Below are 26,103 nucleotides of genomic sequence, written 5' to 3'. Positions count from 1 at the left end.
GCAGTGTAATATAATGTGTTACCTTAGGAGAGAGATGTGCAGTGTAATATAATGTGCTACATTCAGGAGAGAGATGTGCAGTGTAATATAATGTGCTACATTCAGGAGGGAGATGTGCAGTGTAATATAATGTGTTACATTCAGGAGGGAGATGTGCAGTGTAATATAATGTACTAAATTCAGGAGAGAGATGTGCAGTGTAATATAATGTGTTACATTCAGGATAGAGATGTGCAGTGTAATATAATGTGCTACCTCAGGAGAGAGATGTGCAGTGTAATATAATGTGCTACATTCAGGAGAGAGATGTGCAGTGTAATATAATGTACTACATTCAGGAGAGAGATGTGCAGTGTAATATAATGTGTTACCTTAGGAGAGAGATGTGCAGTGTAATATAATGTGTTACATTCAGGAGGGAGATGTGCAGTGTAATATAATGTACTACATTCAGGAGGGAGATGTGCAGTGTAATATAATGTGCTACATTCAGGAGAGAGATGTGCAATGTAATATAATGTACTACATTCAGGAGAGAGATGTGCAGTGTAATATAATGTGTTACATTCAGGAGGGAGATGTGCAGTGTAATATAATGTACTAAATTCAGGAGAGAGATGTGCAGTGTAATATAATGTGTTACATTCAGCATAGAGATGTGCAGTGTAATATAATGTGCTACCTCAGGAGAGAGATGTGCAGTGTAATATAATGTGCTACATTCAGGAGAGAGATGTGCAGTGTAATATAATGTACTACATTCAGGAGAGAGATGTGCAGTGTAATATAATGTGTTACCTTAGGAGAGAGATGTGCAGTATAATATAATGTGCTACATTCAGGAGAGAGATGTGCAGTGTAATATAATGTGCTACATTCAGGAGGCGAAGCCGCGCGCGCTCCCGAAAAGGGGTGTGGCCTACGAAAAGGGGGCGTGGTTTCGCGGGAGGACCCGCGATCGCGAGTCACGCCCCCATTTTCGTCACTGAGGGGGCATGCCCAGCGCTCTGTGAGCCGCTGGCATGCTCCCTATCCCTCCGTCTGCACTGAATAGACGCTGTGCGCATGCGCACAGCGTCCATTCACCGCTGCTCTGCTAAGCAGGGCAGCGGGTGACAGAGCCTCCCAACTGCCCCCCCCCCCCACCGCGGGACACTGCGGCCCGCGGGTGGGACAGCGGGACAGTCCCCAAAAAACGGGACTGTCCCGCGAAAATCGGGACAGTTGGGAGGTATGTGCTACATTCAGGAGAGAGATGTGCAGTGTAATATAATGTGCTACATTCAGGAGAGAGATGTGCAGTGTAATATAACGTGCTACATTCAGGAGAGAGATGTGCAGTGTAATATAATGTGCTACATTCAGGAGAGAGATGTGCAGTGTACTATAATGTACTACATTCAGGAGAGAGATGTGCAGTGTAATATAATGTACTACATTCAGGAGAGAGATGTGCAGTGTAATATAACGTGCTACATTCAGGAGAGAGATGTGCAGTGTAATATAATGTGCTACATTCAGGAGAGAGATGTGCAGTGTAATATAATGTACTACATTCAGGAGAGAGATGTGCAGTGTAATATAATGTGCTACATTCAGGAGGGAGATGTGCAGTGTAATATAATGTACTACATTCAGGAGGGAGATGTGCAGTGTAATATAATGTACTACATTCAGGATGGAGATGTGCAGTGTAATATAATGTACTACATTCAGGAGAGAGATGTGCAGTGTAATATAATGTGCTACATTCAGGAGGGAGATGTGCAGTGTAATATAATGTGCTACATTCAGGAGAGAGATGTGCAGTGTAATATAATGTACTACATTCAGGAGGGAGATGTGCAGTGTAATATAATGTGTTACATTCAGGATAGAGATGTGCAGTGTAAAATAATGTGCTACCTCAGGAGAGAGATGTGCAGTGTAATATAATGTGCTACATTCAGGAGAGAGATGTGCAGTGTAATATAATGTACTACATTCAGGAGGGAGATGTGCAGTGTAATATAATGTACTACATTCAGGAGGGAGATGTGCAGTGTAATATAATGTGCTACATTCAGGAGAGAGATGTGCAATGTAATATAATGTACTACATTCAGGAGAGAGATGTGCAGGGTAATATAATGTGTTACATTCAGGAGGGAGATGTGCAGTGTAATATAATGTACTACATTCAGGAGAGAGATGTGCAGTGTAATATAATGTGTTACATTCAGGATAGAGATGTGCTGTGTAATATAATGTGCTACCTCAGGAGAGAGATGTGCAGTGTAATATAATGTGCTACATTCAGGAGAGAGATGTGCAGTGTAATATAATGTGCTACCTCAGGAGAGAGATGTGCAGTGTAATATAATGTGCTACATTCAGGAGAGAGATGTGCAGTGTAATATAATGTGTTACCTTAGGAGAGAGATGTGCAGTATAATATAATGTGCTACATTCAGGAGAGAGATGTGCAGTGTAATATAATGTGCTACATTCAGGAGGGAGATGTGCAGTGTAATATAATGTACTAAATTCAGGAGAGAGATGTGCAGTGTAATATAATGTGTTACATTCAGGATAGAGATGTGCAGTGTAATATAATGTGCTACCTCAGGAAAGAGATGTGCAGTGTAATATAATGTGCTACTTTCAGGAGAGAGATGTGCAGTGTAATATAATGTACTACATTCAGGAGAGAGATGTGCAGTGTAATATAATGTGTTACCTTAGGAGAGAGATGTGCAGTGTAATATAATGTGCTACATTCAGGAGAGAGATGTGCAGTGTAATATAATGTGCTACATTCAGGAGGCGAAGCCGCGCGCGCTCCCGAAAAGGGGGCGTGGCCTACGAAAAGGGGGCGTGGTTTCGCAGGAGAACCCGCGATCGCGAGTCACGCCCCCGTTTTCATCACTGAGGGGGCATGCCCAGCGCTCTGTGAGCCGCTGGCATGCTCCCTATCCCTCCGTCTGCACTGAATAGACGCTGTGTGCATGCGCACAGCCTCTATTCACCGCTGCTCTGCTAAGCTACATTCAGGAGAGAGATGTGCAGTGTAATATAATGTGTTACATTCAGGAGGGAGATGTGCAGTGTAATATAATGTACTACATTCAGGAGAGAGATGTGCAGTGTAATATAATGTGTTACATTCAGGATAGAGATGTGCAGTGTAATATAATGTGCTACCTCAGGAGAGAGATGTGCAGTGTAATATAATGTGCTACATTCAGGAGAGAGATGTGCAGTGTAATATAATGTGTTACCTTAGGAGAGAGATGTGCAGTATAATATAATGTGCTACATTCAGGAGAGAGATGTGCAGTGTAATATAATGTGCTACATTCAGGAGGGAGATGTGCAGTGTAATATAATGTGCTACATTCAGGAGGGAGATGTGCAGTGTAATATAATGTACTAAATTCAGGAGAGAGATGTGCAGTGTAATATAATGTGTTACATTCAGGATAGAGATGTGCAGTGTAATATAATGTGCTACCTCAGGAAAGAGATGTGCAGTGTAATATAATGTGCTACATTCAGGAGAGAGATGTGCAGTGTAATATAATGTACTACATTCAGGAGAGAGATGTGCAGTGTAATATAATGTGTTACCTTAGGAGAGAGATGTGCAGTGTAATATAATGTGCTACATTCAGGAGAGAGATGTGCAGTGTAATATAATGTGCTACATTCAGGAGGCGAAGCCGCGCGCGCTCCCGAAAAGGGGGCGTGGCCTACGAAAAGGGGGCGTGGTTTCGCGGGAGAACCCGCGATCGCGAGTCACGCCCCCGTTTTCGTCACTGAGGGGGCATGCCCAGCGCTCTGTGAGCCGCTGGCATGCTCCCTATCCCTCCGTCTGCACTGAATAGACGCTGTGTGCATGCGCACAGCCTCTATTCACCGCTGCTCTGCTAAGCAGGGCAGCGGGTGACAGAGCCTCCCAACTGCCCCCCCCCACCGCAGGACACTGCGGCCCGCGGGTGGGACAGCGGGACAGTCCCCAAAAAACGGGACTGTCCCGCGAAAATCGGGACAGTTGGGAGGTATGTGCTACATTCAGGAGAGAGATGTGCAGTGTAATATAATGTGCTACATTCAGGAGAGAGATGTGCAGTGTAATATAACGTGCTACATTCAGGAGAGAGATGTGCAGTGTAATATAATGTACTACATTCAGGAGAGAGATGTGCAGTGTAATATAATGTGCTACATTCAGGAGGGAGATGTGCAGTGTAATATAATGTACTACATTCAGGAGGGAGATGTGCAGTGTAATATAATGTACTACATTCAGGAAGGAGATGTGCAGTGTAATATAATGTACTACATTCAGGAGGGAGATGTGCAGTGTAATATAATGTACTACATTCAGGAGAGAGATGTGCAGTGTAATATAATGTGCTACATTCAGGAGAGAGATGTGCAGTGTAATATAATGTACTACATTCAGGAGAGAGATATGCAGTGTAATATAATGTACTACATTCAGGAGAGAGATGTGCAGTGTAATATAACGTGCTACATTCAGGAGAGAGATGTGCAGTGTAATATAATGTGCTACATTCAGGAGAGAGATGTGCAGTGTAATATAATGTACTACATTCAGGAGAGAGATGTGCAGTGTAATATAATGTGCTACATTCAGGAGGGAGATGTGCAGTGTAATATAATGTACTACATTCAGGAGGGAGATGTGCAGTGTAATATAATGTACTACATTCAGGAAGGAGATGTGCAGTGTAATATAATGTACTACATTCAGGAGGGAGATGTGCAGTGTAATATAATGTACTACATTCAGGAGAGAGATGTGCAGTGTAATATAATGTGCTACATTCAGGAGGGAGATGTGCAGTGTAATATAATGTGCTACCTCAGGAGAGAGATGTGCAGTGTAATATAATGTGCTACATTCAGGAGAGAGATGTGCAGTGTAATATAATGTGCTACATTCAGGAGAGAGATGTGCAGTGTAATATAATGTGCTACATTCAGGAGAGAGATGTGCAGTGTAATATAATGTGTTACCTTAGGAGAGAGATGTGCAGTATAATATAATGTGCTACATTCAGGAGAGAGATGTGCAGTGTAATATAATGTGCTACATTCAGGAGGGAGATGTGCAGTGTAATATAATGTACTAAATTCAGGAGAGAGATGTGCAGTGTAATATAATGTGTTACATTCAGGATAGAGATGTGCAGTGTAATATAATGTGCTACCTCAGGAAAGAGATGTGCAGTGTAATATAATGTGCTACATTCAGGAGAGAGATGTGCAGTGTAATATAATGTACTACATTCAGGAGAGAGATGTGCAGTGTAATATAATGTGCTACATTCAGGAGAGAGATGTGCAGTGTAATATAATGTGCTACATTCAGGAGAGCGATGTGCAGTGTAATATAATGTGCTACCTCAGGAGAGAGATGTGCAGTGTAATGATATAATGTGTTACCTTCAGGAGAGCGATGTGCAGTGTAATATAATGTGCTACCTCAGGAGAGAGATGTGCAGTGTAATATAATGTGCTACATTCATAGAGATGTGCAGTCAGAGCCGGCCCTAACCAATATGATGCCCTAGGCAAGATTTTAGCTGGTGCCCCCCTAGCACCACTACTGGTTCCGCCTCCGACCTTGCACCTCTTTCCCAGCACCATCACCCCTCACCCATAGCAGTCCTTATTTTGGTGTTTGTACCCCTATATTTTAAATAGGAACAGTTTGCACATTTGGCACACAGCCCAAAAAGGGATGTGTTTTTGCTGGCAAGGGGCATGGCCACACAATAATAACCCCAATTCCAATTACGCCACACAGTAGTGCAACTTTATTCACATTTGATCATGCGATAGTGTCCATAATTCATATTACATCCCACAGTAGTATCACTTCACCTTATAAACGTTACTCCTCACAGTAGAGCCCCTTATTCACATTACATCACACTGAATTGCTCCTTATTCCCATTACACCACACCCTATTGCTCTTTATTCACATTAGACGACACAGTAGTGCCCTTTCTATATGCAACGACACATAGTAGAGCACCTTATACACATAATGCCACAGAGTAATGCCCCGTACACATTTGAGACACATTATTAATGTCCTTATAAACATAATGCACCTTACGCATTATGATAACCTTTATTAATGTCCTTTTACACATAACGTCCCTTACACATATGCCGCACATTATTAGTGCCCCTATACGCATAATGACACACATACAGTAGTACCCTGAAACACATATGCCGCACATTATTAATGCCCTTATACACATAGTGCCTCTTACACATATGTTGCACATTAGTAATGCATTTTTACATGGCACACATAATGCTCCTTACACATATTCCGAACACTACTGCACAACCAACCCACTCACATGCACACAGCACTCACAATGCCACTAACACTGTGACCTCTGCCTCTACTTGGATACAGATGTGTCCTCATAAATCTTGCCTCAATGCTAATGTTGGGCACCTTTTTTTATGAAAATGGATCTTATTTGCATTGCTATGTGGCTAGGATGCAGAAGCAGCTTCTGCTGATTAAAATGATATGCAGCATGCCTATATACTGTGTGAGACTGTGGCTGTATCTGCATATGAAATGTTACACACAGAATATAGGCATGCCGCATATCATTTTAATCAGCAGAAGCTCCTGATGCCCCTAGGCATATCAAATGCCCTAGGCAATTGCCTAGTTTGCCTATGCCTATGGCCGGCTCTGTGTGCAGTGTAATATAATGTGCTACATTCAGGAGAGAGATGTGCTGTGTAATATAATGTGTTACCTTAGGAGAGAGATGTGCAGTGTAATATAATGTGCTACATTCAGGATAGAGATGTGCAGTGTGATATAATGTGCTACCTCAGGAGAGAGATGTGCAGTGTAATATAATGTGCTACATTCAGGATAGAGATGTGCAGTGTAATATAATGTGCTACCTCAGGAGAGAGATGTGCAGTGTAATATAATGTGCTACATTCAGGAGAGTGATGTGCAGTGTAATGTAAATATTTATGTTCAAGAGATAAGTGGAGAGTACTAATTATTAATAACTAGTTACAAACTCGTCAAAATGCCAGAACAAAACAGTAATGTCAGCTGTATGCGCCAGATGGAGCAACACCTAAATTGCTCCTTCGGTACTTTCTAGTGGCCGTTGGGGCGCGCACAACACTTGGATTCCCCCTAGAGGTGAGGACCAGCATCAGTCTTTTATTATATAGGATGTGTTACCTTAAGGAGAGATAAGAACAGTGTAATATAAAGACTTACCTTCAGGAGAGATATATGTGCAGTGCAGTATAAACACTTAGTATAGGAGAAAATGGGAAAATCTGCCTGTACCCCCCAAAAAAAACAAACCTAATATAGTAAAACATTGTAGAACTCTATTATTGGTTATTATAAATCTATTTGGTGTAATTAAATTAGGTCAAATGGCTATCTGATTTTTTTTTAATGTAAAAAAATTATAGAAAGCTATTTTTATAAGCAAAATAAGTGATCTTATTAAATGTGGGTTACATAAAATTGGGTATAAGTATATAATTTGGGTCATTTTAGAGGACTTTTAAAAATAAAGTAGAAACACACCGAGTACTCCCACCTGCAAGTCTAAAAAGACTTGTCCCACTCATAATCCACCCCAAAATATATCTGTCCCATACCTTGTACCCCAATTTCCATCACTTTTCATGTTTAGACCCCAAAACTGACATGTCATTATTGGCTAATTAAAAATAATAAAAAAAACTTCTGAGTGCCTAATTAGTCCTTCAGGGGGGTGTCCCAGAGGTTCTGAACCAAATTCCGAAATTTTTTGCTTAAAATAGGGATTTTGCACTACTTGTCAGTTGTCACCAGCTCTGAGCTGGTGAAGAGAAATCCGCAATAAGCCCTATGAATACTTATCGCCGATAACTTATCACCGGTAATAGGATAACAAATTATCGCATTTGCAATAATTTATCACGAAACAGCGACATTGCGGCTAATAGGATAACCCCCCTTAGCATTAAGTAAAGACGAGTGCAGTACTGTAGGCTACAGTTTTCACACTTTGTACAGTAAGGCTCATGTACTGTAGTAACACTGCATTTATAGGGACAATATGGAATAAACATCAGCAGCCAATCAGATAATGATTTCGTTGTCTCAATTGTACCAGACAGACACAGGTATACTGCTGGTGGCTTGCTGAGAGTCAGGGCCCCTTTGCAGGGGTGGCACTTGATATGCCGGCCGTTCAGCATACTGACGACGGAATCTTGACAGCCGGCATACCGACAACTATTTTCCCTCTTGGGGTGTTCATGACACCCCTGGAGGGAGAATAACCATGCCCGCAGCGTGGTGAGTGCAGCGAGCCCGCAAGGCTCTTTTTCGCTTACCCTACTGCCGGTATACCGGCGGACGGGATCCTGGCGCCCGGGATGCTGGGCACCGGGATCCCGAGCGCCGACATACCGTAGTACACTGCAATGTAGAAGATAAGTTTAGCTGTAACGGTAACATGAGCAATCCAATGCTTTACACATGAAAGCACAACATTTACCATATAGTATGTAATGCTATTAACCTGAAATATATCATTTTATATATATTTCCTAGTTACATGTGATATCTTTTATTTCCTAGAATTGCTGCGAGTGCTTCTCACAAATATCTCATCCTTGGAACTTGGACCAGTGAGTAACGTCTTGTCGTGTACATTAAGAATTAGTATTGCTGGTGTCTGGGATCTCGTGTAAAGGCTTTAAATGCAAGATGATCAGCTACGCATATAAACCATGTTCTTTGACCGTTTCTAGCACCAAATGGTGTAAGCTGCCTGTATGGGGTGCAATAGCTGCGGAGCCTGGAGAAAAGCTGCATGGAATTGCAAAAATAGCTGCACCTATCCTTTAAGTATAAGTTCAGTGTAACTGAAACAAAAGCAGAGCGGATGCCAGAGTCATCACTAGGAGTGTGCGACTAATGTCACCCCCCCAGGGCGCAAGGCTGAAGGGGCAGAACAGACACTGTTCCAGTGACACCTGTTTCAGGCTTTTGGTGCTTGCAAGGACTCCTTGCTGCTTGTGCAGAATGCCAGCCTATTGTAAAGGCACCTATCATGTCCTTAGAATGTGCACAGCAACCAGCTCTGTACTCCTTGCCCCATTTATCTGTGATATCATAAGGTCACATGTGCTGTGGGTAACATGGGCCAGTGCAGGGCGAGGAAGTGTCCTGCTATGGCTCTGGCAGAAGCCCTGGAAAATGTTGTTATGGGGCTTGGCGATGTAGAGTTGTAACACCCCCTATTGGTGGGTGTCAGTGAGTGTCTTTGTGTGCTGCTGTTTGTATCGTACCTGTTTCCCTTCTGGGCTCCTCCCACCACAGAAAATATATTGAAACCTTGCAGGACCCGATACAATAACCACACACATGGAAATGGACATCAGGCGATATCCAGTTCAATATCGTGTGCGAAAATCGTCCGTTTGTCACACTTTTTCTGATGTTTCACCGATTTTTTTATACAGGCTATCCAATTAGGATATCGCCTGTATAAAAACAGCTTTCCTCCAGAAAACACACAGGTTCAGGTTTTCTGTAGAAACAGTCCCGTTTTCGCATGAAACAGGACTGTCTCCGGGAATTTGGTTTCGCCTGACTGACAGCTAGATGCATCATCGCTTGGAAAGTGATAAAATGGAAAGTGTTAAACTACCAGCCAACCAGCTCCTAGCTGCAATTTTTCAAACAGAGCCTGTGACATGGCAATTAGGTGCTGATTGTCTGGTACTTTTCTCACTCCATTTTATCACAGTCCAAGCGATGATGCATCTAGCTGAGGCAGGTGAAACAAAATCCCAGATAAGCCATCGTGCCTAAAAAAAAAAATCTTCCTCAGATTTTCACACAAGTTCTAAAAGTAGATAAAGAGAACCAACTCAAACAAGTGAGAGAGAAAAAAAATAGACATGCTAATTTTTTTATTAAGGAAAATGATCCAGTATCACTTATCTGTGAGAACCAAAAGTATGTGAACCTTTAGGCTTAGCAGATATGTTGAGGGTGAAATAAGAGTCCGGTATTTTCTATGGGTGACAATCAGGTGTGAGTGGACAACCTGTATTTATAAAAGAACAGGGATCTATCAAAGTTCACAACACATGTGTGTGGAAGTGTATCATGCCACGAACAAAAGAGTTGTTGGTGCTCATCAGGCTGGAAAAGGTTACCAAACCATCTCTAAAGAGTTTGGACTCCACCAATCAACAGTCAGACAGATGTGTGCAAATGGAGGAAATTCCAGATTATTACTATCCTCCCCAGGAGTGGTCAACCAACAAAGCTCACGCAAAGAGCAAGGTGTCTAATGGTTCGCAAGGTCACAAACGAGCCCAAGGTAACCTCTAAACAACTGAAGACCTTTCTCATATTAGCTAATCTTAATGTTCATGAGTCCACCATCAAGAGGACACTGAACAACAATGGTGTTCATGGCAGGATTCAGTGACGTAGGATTGCAAGGAGAAGCCGGTGCGCTCCAAAAAGAACATTGCTGCCCGTCTGCAGTTTGCTAAAGATCACCTGGACAAGCCAGAAGGCTATTGGAACAATGTTTTGTGGACAGATGTGTCCAAAATAGAGAATTTTGGTTTAAATGAGAAGCGTCATGTTTGAAGAAAGGAGAAGACTGCATTCCAGCATAAAAACCTCATACCATCTGTGAAACATAGTGATGGTGCTGTCATGGTTTGGACCTGTTCTACTGCATCTGGCATAGGATGACTTGCCATCATTAATGGGATAATGAATTCTGAATTATACCAGAATATTCTAAAGGAAAATGCAAGGACATTTGTCAATGAAGTGCATCTCAAGAGAATTTATTATTATTATCATTTATTTATATGGCGCCACAAGGGTTCCGCAGCGCCCCATTACTGAGTACATAAACAAATAATCAAACAGAAGAACAGCAACTTACAGTTGATGACAATATAGGACAAGTACAGGGTAAATAAACATAGTTACATCAGCAGATGACACTGGAATAAGTATCAGGTGGCAGAAGACTGCTGGATTTGGTGCAGTTGAAGATTATTAAAGTAGGAAAGTATAGGCACATGAGGGAAGAGGGCCCTGCTCGTGAGAGCTTACATTCTAAAGGGGAGGGGTAGACAGACAGGGGTGACACAGATGGGGTACATAGAGAGCGTAGAACAGAGGGTTAGGATGAGATTTGGCTGGATTTGGTGAAGAAGTGGGTCTTGATAGCCCGTTTGAAATTTTGTAGAGAGGTGGAGAGTCTGAGGGGGAGAGGTAGGGAATTCCAGAGAAGTGGTGCAGCACGTGAAAAATCTTGGAGGTAGGAGTGGGAGGAAGTAATCCGTAGGCAGGAGAGTCGGCGTGCATTAGCAGAGCGAAGAGGACGGGTGGGAGTGTAAAGGGAGATAAGGTCAGAGATGTAGATGGGAGAGGAGTGGGTGAGGGCTTTGTAAGCGAGTGTGAGAAGCTTGAAATGGATTCTGAACGGGAAGGGGAGCCAGTGAAGGTCTAGTAAGAGAGGAGAGGTGGGCGTAGTGCGTTTGGTGAGGAAGATGAGCCGGGCAGCAGCATTGAGGATAGATTGGAGTGGAGAGAGGTATTTGTCAGGAATGCCAGTCAGGAGGAGATTACTGTAGTCCAGTCAGGAGATGACCAGTGAGTGGATAAGAGTCTTAGTAACATCCTGGGTCAGAAAGGGTCTGATCCTGGAAATATTTTTTAGATGAAAATGGCAGGTTTGTGAGAGGTGCTGAAAGTGTGGTTTGAAGGAGAGGGAGGAGTCAAGGATTACTCCAAGACAGCGCACTTGGGGGCTAGAGGAGATAGTAGTGCCATCAATAGATAATGAGATTGTAGGAGGTGAGGTTATGCGGGAGGGAGGGAAGATGATCAGCTCGGTCTTAGACATGTTACATTTAAGAAAGCGCTGGGCCATCCAGGAAGAGGTAGCAGAGAGACATTTGGAGATACGAGTGAGGAGAGCAGGGGAGAGGTCTGGAGAGGAAAGATAGATTTGGGTGTCATCAGCATAGAGATGATATTGGAAACCAAAAGAACTAATGAGCTTACCTAGTGAGGACGTATAGAGAGAGAAGAAAAGAGGACCAAGGACAGAACCTTGGGGTACCGCTACAGTTGGTGGAAGTGAGGGGGAGGTGGAGTCATGAGAGGAGACAGAGAAAGAACGGTCAGAAAGGTAGGAGGACAGCCAAGAGAAGGCAGTGTCACGCAGACCAATGGAGTGAAGAATTTGCAGTAGGAGAGGATGGTCCACAGTGTCAAAAGCAGCAGAGAAATCAAGTAGAATAAGTATAGAGTAGTGTCCCTTAGATTTAGCAGCATGGTGGTCATTGCATACTTTTGTAAGGGCAGTTTCAGTGGAGTGGAGAATGTGGGTCATGTAGCAAGACAACGTCCCAAAGCACACAAGTCATTCGACCAAAGAATGGTTAAAGAAGGATACATTTTAAGTTTTGGAATGGGCAAGTCAAAGTCCTGATCATGATCCAATCGAAATGTTGTGGAAGGACCTGATGCATGGGAGGAAATCCACCAGCATAACAGAGTTTAAGCTGTTTTGTATTGAAGAATGGGGTAAAAATCCTCCAAGACGATGTTCAGGACTAATCAACAATTACCGGAAATGTTTGCATGCAGTTATTACTGCACAAGGGGGTCATACCAAATACTGAAAGCAAAGGTTCACATACTTTTTCCACTCACAGATATGTGATATTGGATCATTTTGCTCAATAAAAAAATGAGCGCGTCTAATGTCGTTGTCTCATTTGTTTGATTTGGTTGTTTATCTACTTTTAGGACGCATGTGAAAATTTGAGGTAGTTTAGGCGAAATTTCAGCAGAAATATAGAAAATTCTGAAGTGTTCACAAACTTTCAAGCACCACTGCATATTATACAAAGGGGGACAGGTAAAGTGTACACAAAATTTATTTCACATAAAATGCACATAAAAATAACATCAAACGGTGATTGAACAGACCATAGGATATATACAGCACACTCCCAAAAATGTCCTTAGTAGTCTCACCCTGTTTAGGTGCTACAACGGACTAGTGTTTATTTAAGCAGAAGGGCCTGGGCAGAGCAGATCGGCACCACCGCTCAAGGCTTAAAAGGCCAAATTGGGGTTCAAAGTGCTGAGGTCATCCACGATGTATGCATAATGTCCATGCAATGCGTTTCAGAGTGACTACTTCTTCAGGAACAGATAATGGGCCTAATTCAGACTTGATCGTAGCAGCAAATTTGTTAATAGATGGGCAAAACCATGTGCACTGCAGGGAGGGGGGAGATATAACATGTGCAGAGAGAGTTAGATTTGGGTGGGGTGTTTTGGAACTGAAATCTAAATTGCAGTGTAAAAATAAAGCAGCCAGTATTTACCCTGCACAGAAACAATATAACCCACCCAAATCTAACTCTCTCTGCACATGTTATAGCTGACCCCACCCCTGACGTGCACATGGTTCTGCCCATCTGCTAACAAATTTGCTGCTACGATCAGGTCTGAATTAGGCCCAATATACATGTGCAGTATTGGGGAATTTATACTCCTATTCCAGATGTCAGTGCCGCCTGACCTGCGGGTATTGGCAACAGGAAGTGGTGTTTGCATTCCAACTGGAAGTATAAAGAAATATTTTTTGTCAAAGGAATCCACAGATACTCATAATAATAATAATAATAATAATAATAATAATTTTATTTATATACCGCTCCTTGGGGGTCATTCCGAGTTGTTCGCTCATTGTCGATTTTCGCAACGGAGCGATTAAGGCAAAAAGGCACATGTGCATGGTACGCAGTGCGCATGCGCTAAGTATTTTAGCACAAAACTTAGTAGATTTACTCACGTCTGAACGAAGAATTTTCATTGTTGAAGTGATCGGAGTGTGATTGACAGGAAGTGGGTGTTTCTGGGCGGAAACTGACCGTTTTCTGGGAGTTTGCGGAAAAACGCAGGCATGCCAGGATAAAACGCAGGAGTGGCTGGAGAAACGGGGGAGTGGCTGGCCGAACGCAGGGCTTGTTTGTGACGTCAAACCAGGAACGAAACGGGCTAAGCTGATCACAGTGTAGGAGTAAGTCTCGAGCTACTCAAACTGCTAAGAATTATTTATTCGCAATTCTGCTAATCTTTCATTCGCAATTCTGCTAAGCGAAGATACACTCCCAGAGGGCGGCGGCCTAGCGTGTGCAATGCTGCTAAAAGCAGCTAGCGAGTGAACAACTCGGAATGAGGGCCTTTCTCCAATAGGACTCAAGGCGCTTAACAGATACATAGCATAATATAGCACAGAAAATAATGAAGTACAGAAAAGCTTTTCATAAAATACAGAAGCATGTAGATACCAAAGTGACATTATGGAAATGCTTGCGTAAACAGGAAAGTCTTGAGTCTACTTTTGAAGGATTCTATAGTTGGGGCCTCTCGCACTGTTCGGGGAAGTGAGCTCCATAGAGTCGGAACCGCATGACTAAAAGCTCGACCCCCAGATGAATTACGGGAGATTCTAGGCACTGCTAAAAGTCCTTCATCTACAGATCGCAGTAATCGAGTGGGGCAGTATGGGGTCAGAAGCTGCTTCAGGTACCTTGGGCCCTGGTCATGTAGTGCTTTGAAAATCAGTAAGATAATCTTGAAGATGATCTTACAGGCAGCCAGTGAAGGGAGTAGAGTATGGGTGCTAAGTGGCTAGAATGGTGCTGGTCGGTTAACAGCCTGGCAGCTGTGTTCTGCACCAGCTGTAAGCGGTGCAATTCTTTTGCTGGGAGATCAAGGTAGAGGGCATTACAGTAGTCTAATCGAGATGATACAAATGCATGGAAGATCATCTGAGGGAATTAAGTGCTTGATTCTGGCTATGTTCCTCAGGTGAAGGAATGAGCATTTGATTGTGGCTGATATCAGATGATTAAGTGTCAAGCCACCATCCAGGACAACGCCAAGATTCTGCACACGATCAGTGGTTTGTAATTCTGAATCCCCGAGTGTAAGTCCAGTTGGTTGGCTATGCTGCAGTCTTATCCTTTGATGTTGTGGTCCTATCATAAGGACCTCTGTTTTATCCGGGTTCAGTCACAGCCAACTGGCACTCATCCACTCCTGGAGTTCAGCTAGAAAGCCATTTAGGGTTGCTATTGGGTTATCAGTGCCCGGAGCAAAGGACAATTACAGTTGTGTATTATCTGCATAGCAGTGGTAGACCAGCCCATGGCGCCCGATTATTTCACCCAACGGGAGCATATATACTGCAAAAAGCATGGGGGATAGTATAGAACCTTGTGGGACACCACATGGCAATGGCACTGATGGTGATGAGTATACTCCAGATGATACTCTCTGTGACCTGCCTGTGAGAAATTATTTGAACCAGCCTAGGACTGTGCCATCCAGTCCACAAAAATGTATCAGTCGCTCAATCAGAATCCCATGGACACGGTATCAAATGCTGCAGGGAGATCCAGAAGGATTAATATTGAACAGTCACCTCTGTCTTTTGCCATCAGAAGATCATTTAATACACACACCAGGGCTGTTTCAGTGCTATGTATTCTTCTGAATCCTGATTGGAATGGATCATAGATATCATGGGTTGTCAGGCGGGTTTCCAGTTGATTTGCAACCATTTTCTCAATAACCTTTCCTAGAAAAGGAAGGTTTGATACCGGTCTGTAGTTGGTAATGCAGTCGGGATCTAAATTAGGTTTAAGAAAAGTTCTAACAATTGCTTCCTTTAGGGGTCCAGGAAAAATGCCTGTCCTGCAAAGAGCATTGAACAATTTTTGCAAAGACAGAACCAATTATATCCATACAACCTATTAGAAGCTTGGTTGAGGCAGGGTCCAGATCACAGATGGTGGGATGCAAATCGGAGCAATTTCAGCAATGTCCTTTACATCCACTGGGTTAAAGCTGGTCCATGAAGGCAGGTGGCTTATATTGCCAGGCTTTGTAGTTTGACACTCCTTTGATGGCACTGTGAAGATTCCAGCCCGGATGGTGATATTTTATCTGCAAAGAAGTTTGCAAACTCGTTGCATTTTGCCTGGGAGCGGGTTTCATCAGTCTGCAGGCATGCTGGCTTGCAAAGCATCTCCACTGTACGGAAAAGTTGAGCTGGCCTATTGTTTGCTGCCGTGATCTCATCTGACAGGAACTGTGATTTCTTATAGGTGATTGTCGATTGATATTCTTCGTTATGCTTTATTAATTTTATTTTGTCATCCACTAGGTTAGTCTTCCTCCATTGTCTTTCCAGTCTAAGCCCCCTTTTCTTGAGCTCACTATCACTGTTGTCTAGCCAGGGAGCACGACGTTGTGGTTTACGAGGTCTTATATGCACAGGGGCGATAATATCAATTGCAGCCATAACATCCCTATTATAATAATGGACTAGGGAACAGGGATCTTCACAGGCACCCAGTATAGTAGAGAGATCCAGATTTGCTACTAAAGCCTGAGGAGTCATACCCCTCCTTGGATGATACCTGGTCAACTCCACGGGCAGAGATCTTATTTGAGGGGTTGCAACTGAGAACCAAAGGGAGTAGTGGTCTGACCAGATGACTGGGTTTATTTTTAGGTCAGTGACTTTGAATCCAATCTGAAAGACAAGATCAAGACTGTGACCACCTTTATGTGTGGCAGAAGGAATGACCTTTGTGAAGCCCAAACCATTCATTGTGCACAGGAGGTCTTGGCCAAGTCGTGAGAGCTCATCATCCACCAATGCATTGAAATCCCAGAGGATGAGCCATCTTTGATGTTCCAGAACCAGGACAGCAACAGTGTCTGCAATTTCTTGTAGAAATCTCTTTCCATCTCCAGGGGGAGGGTAAATGAGAAGTACTCTGAAACCTAATCCTGTCAAACTCCGGGCAGCAATGCACTCGAATGAGCGAGTAATTTCAATAGTGTGGACCCTAAGTTTAAGGTCTTTTTTGAAGCAGATAGCCACCCTGCCACCCCTGCGGTCCAGTCTTGGTTTGTGGATGACAGAGTAGTTTGTTGGGACTGCAGCCTCCAATATAGGTGCTGCATTATCATCTAGCCGGGTCTCTGTAATACAGGCTAGATCTGCAGATTCAATAAGGTCTGACCTGATTGGGCATAACAGAGGGCCTTAAGTTTTCTTTATGTTAAATGCGGGCGCTCTGGGTATGGGGGGGTCACAAAGCGGGAATTGACAGTTCTAAAAAGAGCCTGCTAAAACTAATTTTAAACCGAAGTCTACATTTATCTCAGACATGTAGAAGGAGGGAGTATTGATTGTTTTAATTCGATTGTAAGTAAGGAATTAGTGGAAATTATTAATAGAAAGAAGAGAAATATTTCTAAAAAGAAGTCTCTAGCAATTAATTCCCTTCAAGAAAATGATCACTTGGTTATAATATCTACAGATAAGGGGGAAGGAGTTGTGTTTGTTAACAGCCGCGGCGCGGCTCATGGAGGACGCAAGTCCCGGCCGTTGGCAGGTGACCGGGACGCTGCACCTCCTCTGTCAGCCGGCTTTTACGGGTTCCACCCTGCGCATAGCAACACTACCCCCCCACTACCGCAGGAGGGATTGGGAGCCGCCAAGCACCAAGCAAGTTAGCTAGGCAACTAGTCTGCTCTACCATTCTGTGTAGCTGCACGTTTTTTCCTTTAATCATCCTGTCTCTGGATTCCTGGGGCTGATTGGAGCAGCCACATATATATTCACTTCCAGTTCACTCCCAAATCGCTGGTTATAGTTCCTGCTACATGAGAGAACCTGTCAGCTCAGTGTATTCCTGAAGTCAGTTACCTAGTCTTGTTCGTATTTCTGATCATATCCAGTCCACCTTGAAATCAGGTTTTGTGTGGACCTTCCACACAGATTCTTATCTTTTGCTCTTTAATTGTTTACCATCTTGTGCATTGTTGCATTCACATACAGTTTATATTAACTCGCTTATTCCACCCTGTGCATTGTTGCATTCACATACAGTTTATACTCTGTTGCTTATTCCACCCTGTGCATTGTTGCATTCACATACAGTTAGTGTTTGGTTTCGCCACCATCCTGTGTATTGTTGCACTCACTTACATTCTGTTACTGATATCAGTTTATGTATTGGGCAGTTTATCTAGGTTGCATCCTGTGAACGTCTCTCTGTACTATACCTTACTCTTGCCCAGCCTCCAATAGTTGCCTTGTCCATCAATAATTCCTGGGGGCATCTGAGTACGTGGTGGACCTAATTCACCCTGGAAAGGCGACTGCTAAAGGTGAAGCCTAGCATTGCAGGAGGCTAAAGGACTGCTGGGCAGGCGTTATTGTATGAGCGCCACCTGGTGCCGCCTGGTAATAGCCCTTGTAACAGAGTGTCCTCATAACATTTTTAATGAATAAAGTGGATTATGTGAATGAAATAAATAGACGCACTGCAGCGTCTGCGCATGCGACGGTCCCGACACCTGTCGGATTCATTGTGCAAGTGCTGGGATCCGGAGTCATATGTCTCCTCTCCTCTCGGGGCTAGGGGTAATGACAGCCCCTGTACTTAAAGTAAGTAGGAGCAGCCGCTGTGTCCAATGGTCTGTTCATTCACTGTTTATGTTCTTTTATGTGGATTTTATTTGAAAAAAAATTCTTTCAATTTTTCCTGTCCTACATTGTATAATATACCTAGCTTTATTAGGTTAAATGGTGGAATAAGGTTGTGTAGGAACATCTTCATGTTAGCACCTATCACAATTACACTGTTTTTTTCTTTATATTTCTGTTGGGAAGTAGGTGTTATTTCCCATTGTAGTTGTAAGACTACTCAGCTCATGTTTATTGTGTAAATTAAGGTGACTTTCATTTTATATTGAGTATTACAATCACATTATATCATACTGTACACCAATGCTGTGCAACATATCACATCCAATCTTCAGAAATTACTTAGAGCTTAAACTATCAATAGTACGGAGTGCAATTTCATACAATATCATTCCTCCCAACTTGTCTGCTTGCTAAAGAGGGACATCATTGCACACCAAAGGCGCTCGTTCAAAATTAGGGTGTGTTGCCTCATGGGTAGGGTGTGTGGCCTTGCGGTAGAGGGCATGGCTTCACAGCAAGAGCCGCGGTCGCATGCCACGCCCCTGTTTTCGCCAGTTTGGGGACATGTACAGCACTCAGTGAGCTACTGGCTATGCCCCCTCTCTGCCGGGAAATAGACGCTGTGCGCTCTGATCAGAGCAGCAAGTGACAAGGGGATCTCCCAACTGACCCCCACAGCTGATCACTGCGACCCGCGGGAGGGCCAGTGGGACAGACCGTGACATCGGGGACAGGTGGGAGGTATGCAATATATCTAAATAATAACTGGTTCATATGTTCTAAAACCTTCTATAAATAAATAACAAGAAATACTGTGTCCCTCTCCCTGTACGGGCTCTTGTTGCTGCACATAAATATGTGGTGAATGTTGCAGTATACTGAGATTCAGAATGGTGATGATGTGCCAGTTGCAGAGCCACTTACATATGTACTTGTTACACGCTGATGCTGGCAAGACAGTGCTGTCCCTCTCATGTACTGAGGCACCCCTTTGCTTGCTGCAGTATCTGGCACAGTTGCAATAAATTCACTTTATCCAGAGCCAGATTAAGGGCCACATGGGCCTGGGACTGAAAAAGTTCAAGAGCCTATACTGAGAAGAGGGATGAGCTGTGACCAGGGCTGTGTTAGTGTGGTCAGAGCCATGTGGGTGTGTACACCCCCTACACTATCAGCCCCACTGTCTCCTTTATTACGAGCTGCAGCTCCATCCACCGCATTGATAATCTGGCCCTGACTATATCACACTGGTACAGTACTGGTATAATCACGTCCTGCACTATGGTGTATTGGGGGCTATCTTACTTGCAATTACTTAAACCCCTGAGTTTCACTGGTTTATGCTGATTTGGGTCTTACAGCTAGAGATGAGCGGGTTCAGATTTACTCGTTTTTTTACGCAAGAATTATCGCTATTTCTTATTTTCTGTATTTTTCTTATTTGCTAACCAAAACACGTGATGTCCGATAGCCAATAAGGAGTTTCGGGTAAATCCGAGTAAATCCAAGTAAAACCAAACCCGCTCATCTCTACTTAAAGCAAGGTATAATGGCTGTAAAAGCTGTAACTGGTAGCAGTTCTGTAAAAGGGTTACTCGCTGTAGACCACTGTAATAAGCATAGGTCAGGACCGTACGCAGGGTAGGGCAGGCGGTGGTTTGCACACAGCACAGTTTCCCTGCGGGAAACACCATCTGCATCTACCCCAACTATCCGGCCCTACATGTGGTGCCAGTGACAGGTGTAGCGCTGTCTCTACTGCGGCTCTCCTCAGACTCCATGTGTACCCACAAAGTCAGCCTCCGCTTACCACGTGCCTTCTACCATCTCAGTCTTGTGCAGGACTCACCCTGGGCTTCTCAAGCTCCTCCCCAAACAGCATCTTTCTAGTTTCCCTACTGTGGCAGGGCCATCTCCAGGGGATCTGCAGGGTCCTAACTCCTGGGCGTTAAGTCCTTCCATGCTGAAGAAACTCTGCTGGTTTGGGGTCATCACAGAGTGTCAAGTCACTTTGTGGACAATTCCAGAGCAGGATATACAGTACCCTAAGTATAATGTTTGTTTGCTATATACTGTAACTATACAGATATGTTATCTAACTGCACAGGTTTGTGTGGAGGTCTATTTTATGTACTGTGATGAAAATATATGACTACAGTATGAATCTTTTAGAGGATTTAAGATTAGATCAATATTATGATACTCTAGAGAAGTGATCAGGCTGATAACCTGCACGATGTTAGGTTGCGCAACAGACGACTTAGACGTTTATGCATGGTCATAGGCGTGCGCAGGGGGGGTGCCTTGTGCGCACAGGCACCCCCTAATGTCCGGCAATCCGATCTCACATGCCTGACAGAGTGATCGCCGAGCAGGCTGATTACTGTCCCCTCTGCACTGCACCCTGTCAGGACTGCATTACTGACTGGACGCCTGGTTTAATCAAGGGTGCCACTGCCACCGGCTTTCAAACTCCCGGCTCCACCTCAATGTACAAAAACAGTGTGATGTGACGTGATGACATCATGCTGCTCGCACGCCCACCCGTCACACACCCACCTCTCTCCTTCTATTCTATGCCAACGCCAGCCACTGATGAGGAGCAGCATGCAGCCAGCGTTCCTCTTAGGAAGACAAAGAGGCCCAAAAGGCGGTGCTAGACACACCCCTCCATCAGTGCACCCCCTAATAAAATGTGCTGCGCACGCCAATGTGCATGGTATATGTTTAACTTTATACAGTAAGTAAGTTACTGCACCAGTGAAATGTGAGTAATAAAACAGAGTGAACATACATATTATAAATCCTGCCTCTCTCAGCACCTAGCCTATTGTCCCAGTAAACTGTCTGTTTTATTGCAGCTGGTGAAGTATGAGGCGGGATACGTGACATGTGCTGTGATCACACTTCTTTTCTTCCTATTTATGCTGGTGTTCGGGTTGACCTTCTGCATCTTCCAGTGTCGCGGGAGAAGGATCTTACCATGTGAGGGAGGCCTCTGCAAGCCCACCCCAGTGTTCCTGGGTCTCCTCTACACCATCTGCTTTGTGTTGTAAGTGCCAACTGATATATCGCTGTGTAATAACAACGGACAGTGTCTACACATGTAATAGGTTATGCTGCTGATCTTTGCTGTACGCCACACAGTTATTGGCATATCCTACGGTAGTAGTAGGTGGTAGAAGTGTGGGATGGAGGTCAGTCCACACAGCAAATAAACATACAGTACTATGCAGATATGCAGTGGTGGTAGTGGGATTTCTATAATACACTCAGCGATGGTGGCACAGTGAATCTATGGTAAGCACAGTCTCATATAGGAAGGCACAGCCACGATTACACTCCCAGGCATGTCCGTTACGGAGACGGATCAGGAGAAACATGCAGCACATGCACAATAGCACAGGTTGGAGGTCAAGCATCCAGCTGCGTATGGATCCTAGTGCACAGAAGCTGGTGATGGACACCTCTGCAAAATTAAAGAAATCCTGAAAACATGACCAGTTTGGTGATAAAATGTACTTAAGGATTGGAGATGAAACCATTGTATTTGTTCCATTATATGCCTCTCACATTATAATGCCAGCTTTCACCTACATTTTGAGATTTATAAAAACAGCATTGGTGTTCTATAATGGGTGCAATGTGTGCGGTGCACACAGGCCCCTAGGTCCATGGGGGCACAGACAGAGGCGTAGCTAGGGTTTTCGGAGCCCAGGGCAAGATGGAAAATGGCGCCCCCCCCCCCCAAAAAAAAAACACACACAAAGAAGCATGTGCGCGCGCGCGCGTCAAAAAAATGAAGGGGTGTGGCCACGCTCCAGAAGGGGTGTGGCCACTGAAAATGGCCCACAGTGCCAGTTACATTGCCTCACAGTGCCAGATACAATGGCCCACAGTGCCAGATACATGCCCACAGTGCCAGATACATTGCCCCACAGTGCCAGATACATTGCCCCACAGTGCCAGATACATTGCCCCACAGTGCCAGATACATTGCCCCACAGTGCCAGATACATGCCCCACAGTGCCAGTTACATTGCCCCACAGTGCCAGATACATGCCACACAGTGCCAGTTACATTGCCCCACAGTGCCAGTTACATTGCCCCACAGTGCCAGTTACATTGCCCCACAGTGCCGGATACATGCCCCACAGTGCCGGATACATTGTCCCACAGTGCCGGATACATTGCCCCACAGTGCCGGATACATTGCCCCACAGTGCCAGATACATTGCCCCACAGTGCCAGATACATGCCCCACAGTGCCAGATACATGCCCCACAGTGCCAGATACATGCCCCACAGTGCCAGATACATTGCCCCACAGCGCCAGTTACATGCCCCACAGTGCCAGATACATGCCCCACAGTGCCAGTTACATGCCCCACAGTGCCAGGCCCCACTCAGTTCCAGAAACACTGGGCCGCCGCCGCCGCCCCCCCCCCCCCCCCGGTCACTCACCGGCCGCTTGTTGATGATATGTGAGGGGAGGAGAGCGCAGCGCAGCGCCTCTCCTTCCCCTCACCGCTCCAGGTCTCAGGCGGCTGTCTGGCGCCGGTTCGCTAGCCAATCAGAGCTCGCGGACTGGCAGCCAATCAGGAGCCGGTCCGCAAGCTCTGATTGGCTAACTCCGGAGACCGGACACAGCGCGCTGGCAGCGGCGGTGAGGGGAGGGAGAGACGCTGCGCTCTCCTCCCCTCACATTTCGGGTTAACGGGGGCGAGTGGGGCATGATGCCCTGGCCGCCGGCGGCGCCCCCCTCTCCTGGGCCTGCCAAGGCGACCAGGGCATGTTCCCCACTCGCCCTACCCTAGATACGCCTTTGGGCACAGACTGCACACATTGCACCCATGTTTTAATACCTTTCCAGAGTCCCTCGTCGGGCGCTGCAGCCACGGCAAAAATCACAGCCAAAATGGCCAGCGCACATGGGGGGTCATTCAGAGTTGATCGTAGCTGTGCTAAATTTAGCACAGCTACAATCATGTTCCCAGACATGCGGGGGGACGCCCAGTACAGGGCTAGCCCTCCCCCCCGCACAAGTACAAAAGTTGCGCACAGCGGCGATGCTTTGTACTTGTTGAGTAAGTCCCGGGCAGCGCAGCTCCTACGGCTGGCCGGGAGTTGCTCGTTGCTGCCCCTGGTCGCAGCGGCTGCGTGTGATGTCACGCAGCCGCTGCGGCCTGCCCCCCGCACGGTCCTGCCACGCCTGTGTTGACCGGACGGCACCCCCAAAACGGCGGCCAAACGCCGCCGTGCCGCCCCCTCCCGCCCAGCGACTGCCTCTGCCTGTCAATCAGGCAGAGGCGATCGCTAGGGGGCGATGGCCTTCGGCCGTCCGGCATGCGCCGGCGCACTGCGGCGCCGGCACATGCGCAGTTCCGACCAGAACGCTGCGCTGAGATAGACTGCAGCAAGTGATCGGGTTGGATTGACCCCCATGGGCAGTAGTGAAATTAGGCGGGCGCCATGTTTCCAGAGACCTGCGTATGCGCAGTAGACTCCAGCACAATGCCGGAACCTACTGCACCAGGAAGAGGAGGGGGCCCACCCGGAGTCTGCACATGGGCCCCTTCCTCTGTTAAAACGCCCCTGCAAAACAGAGCACCATTTACTGTACATCATACCTTGTTAGAAAAACACATAAAACAGCTCCTAATCATGTTAATAAATAAAATATGTAGAAAAAGAGGGTTCACTGTGCAGAATGTCTGATGCACATGGGTTTTTCTGAAACATTATACAAAGAAACGTAAAATGAAATGCTTTTTATAAAGCTCCATTCAGGTCTCATGGTGCCACTAGATTGTAAGCTCTTTCAGATAAAGGGTGGGATGTATTAAGATACATCGCCGCCCCTCGCCGGTTACCGCAGCGATGTTGATCGCATATGTACTAACATATGCAATCAACATCGTGATGCGGTGACGGAGGCCCCCCGCGATACCCCCCGCCCCCGGCGCCTCATCCTCCCCCCTGCAGCCGAAAGGACGTCCGGCTGCGTTGCTGGGGGAGGAGGAGACTACCTTCCGGGTCCAGGGCAGCCTGGAGGAAGGTAAGCCGGACCAGAGGGGGGTCGGCGGCGGGGTCGGCGGGTTGCGGTGGTCAGCGATAAGAGGCCCATAGGCTTCTATAGGGTATCGCCATCCAGAGATGGCGATACCCTGGACGCCGAAAACACGGCGGTAGGGTGTTAGTAAATATGACAATGCGGTAAAACCCCCGTTTTCGGTGGTTTTACCGCATTTTTGCTTTAGTACATCCCGCCTAAAGAATCTCACTTTAGCACTAGGCTGTAAGGTCTAAGGACTCCAGTGTGACATTACAGCACAACCCTTAGGGAATAAAGACTAGCATTAATGACACATAGACAAGGGTCCTGCTGGCTTCAGATCAGCAAGTGAAACAGTCAATGAAGTGTTGGGAGAATTGCAGCACAGGCGCCATCCTCACCATCTCTTCATAGCTGAATAAGTGAAGCTGGAGCGGGTTCTGGCTGGCTGGATAAAGGATTCACTCGTAGTTATTCCAGCAATGAGATGTGATGTAGTGAGTGCGGCAGGCAGGGCTGTCATTCGACTGTCACTTGACCCCATTTCAGAACCGCCGTCATTTCATTTTACCTCTAAAGAGCCCGGGAGCCTTTTAGAGAGCTTGTTAATGCACCTGGAACACACAGGAACAAGCAGTGTCTCAGTGGACAGCCAGATATTAAAAACTCTGTTAATGCTACAGGCCCCGCCAGCGTACAAGAGGTTAAATACAAGTTCTACATTGCTGGAAAAGCCTGCATTCCCCATTGTCACATAGAGGTGAACACAGCAGTGGCCGTTTACAGAAGTCCATTCATTGCATTTATTTTGTGACATTTAGTGCAGTTTAACAGACACTGGGGACCACTGATGACAGGGAAATATGCAGAAACAGCTCATTTTATGTTATTCATCTGCGTTTATATTTAGAACACTCTGCATTTCATTCTTCATCTGTTGCAAAGATGCTCAATGCAACATTTTGGGAGATTGCCACAAAGGGGTCCGGTATGTAATACCGGCGATCGGGATCCCGGCGGTTAGGAGACCGACGCCGGAATTACGACTGCCAGAATGCCGGCAGGCATAGCTTCGGGCTCCTATTATATTCCCCCTCGGATGGTGGCATAGATCACCACCCGAGTGGGAATTCGGGGCTCTGGTCGGGATTCCGACTGGCAGCGTTTCACCAGTTGCCGGGATTCTGGCGTCGGTCTCCTTACGGCCGACATACTGACAGCTGGTAAATTAACTGCATCCCCCACAAAGACCTGCCTAATATAATGTCATATTTATTTTGGTCTACTAAGACACTGCTCGCTTTGACCATCGTTATTGCATTAAAAAGAACTCATAGCAGGCAGAAGACAGCGAGAAGACTTTACATATTTCAACTATCACATT

At 45.4% G+C, this 26,103-nt stretch overlaps 1 protein-coding gene across 1 annotated transcript in view; it reads left to right on the top strand.

Annotated features, from left to right (window-relative positions):
• PROM2 (prominin 2) overlaps positions 1-26,103 on the top strand; it is a 222,474-nt gene that overhangs the window by 3,940 nt on the left and 192,431 nt on the right. The window contains exons 2-3 of the mRNA XM_063932047.1: positions 8,661-8,710; positions 21,525-21,715. Coding sequence (XP_063788117.1) covers positions 8,661-8,710; positions 21,525-21,715 — 241 coding nt within the window. The remainder of the gene's footprint in view (positions 1-8,660; positions 8,711-21,524; positions 21,716-26,103) is intronic.

Source organism: Pseudophryne corroboree, chromosome 6, assembly GCF_028390025.1.
Source record: "Pseudophryne corroboree isolate aPseCor3 chromosome 6, aPseCor3.hap2, whole genome shotgun sequence".
Classification (NCBI taxonomy): Eukaryota; Metazoa; Chordata; class Amphibia; order Anura; family Myobatrachidae; genus Pseudophryne; species Pseudophryne corroboree.
Note: the sequence above shows the minus strand (reverse complement) of the source record. Positions and strands in the feature narration are given on the sequence as shown.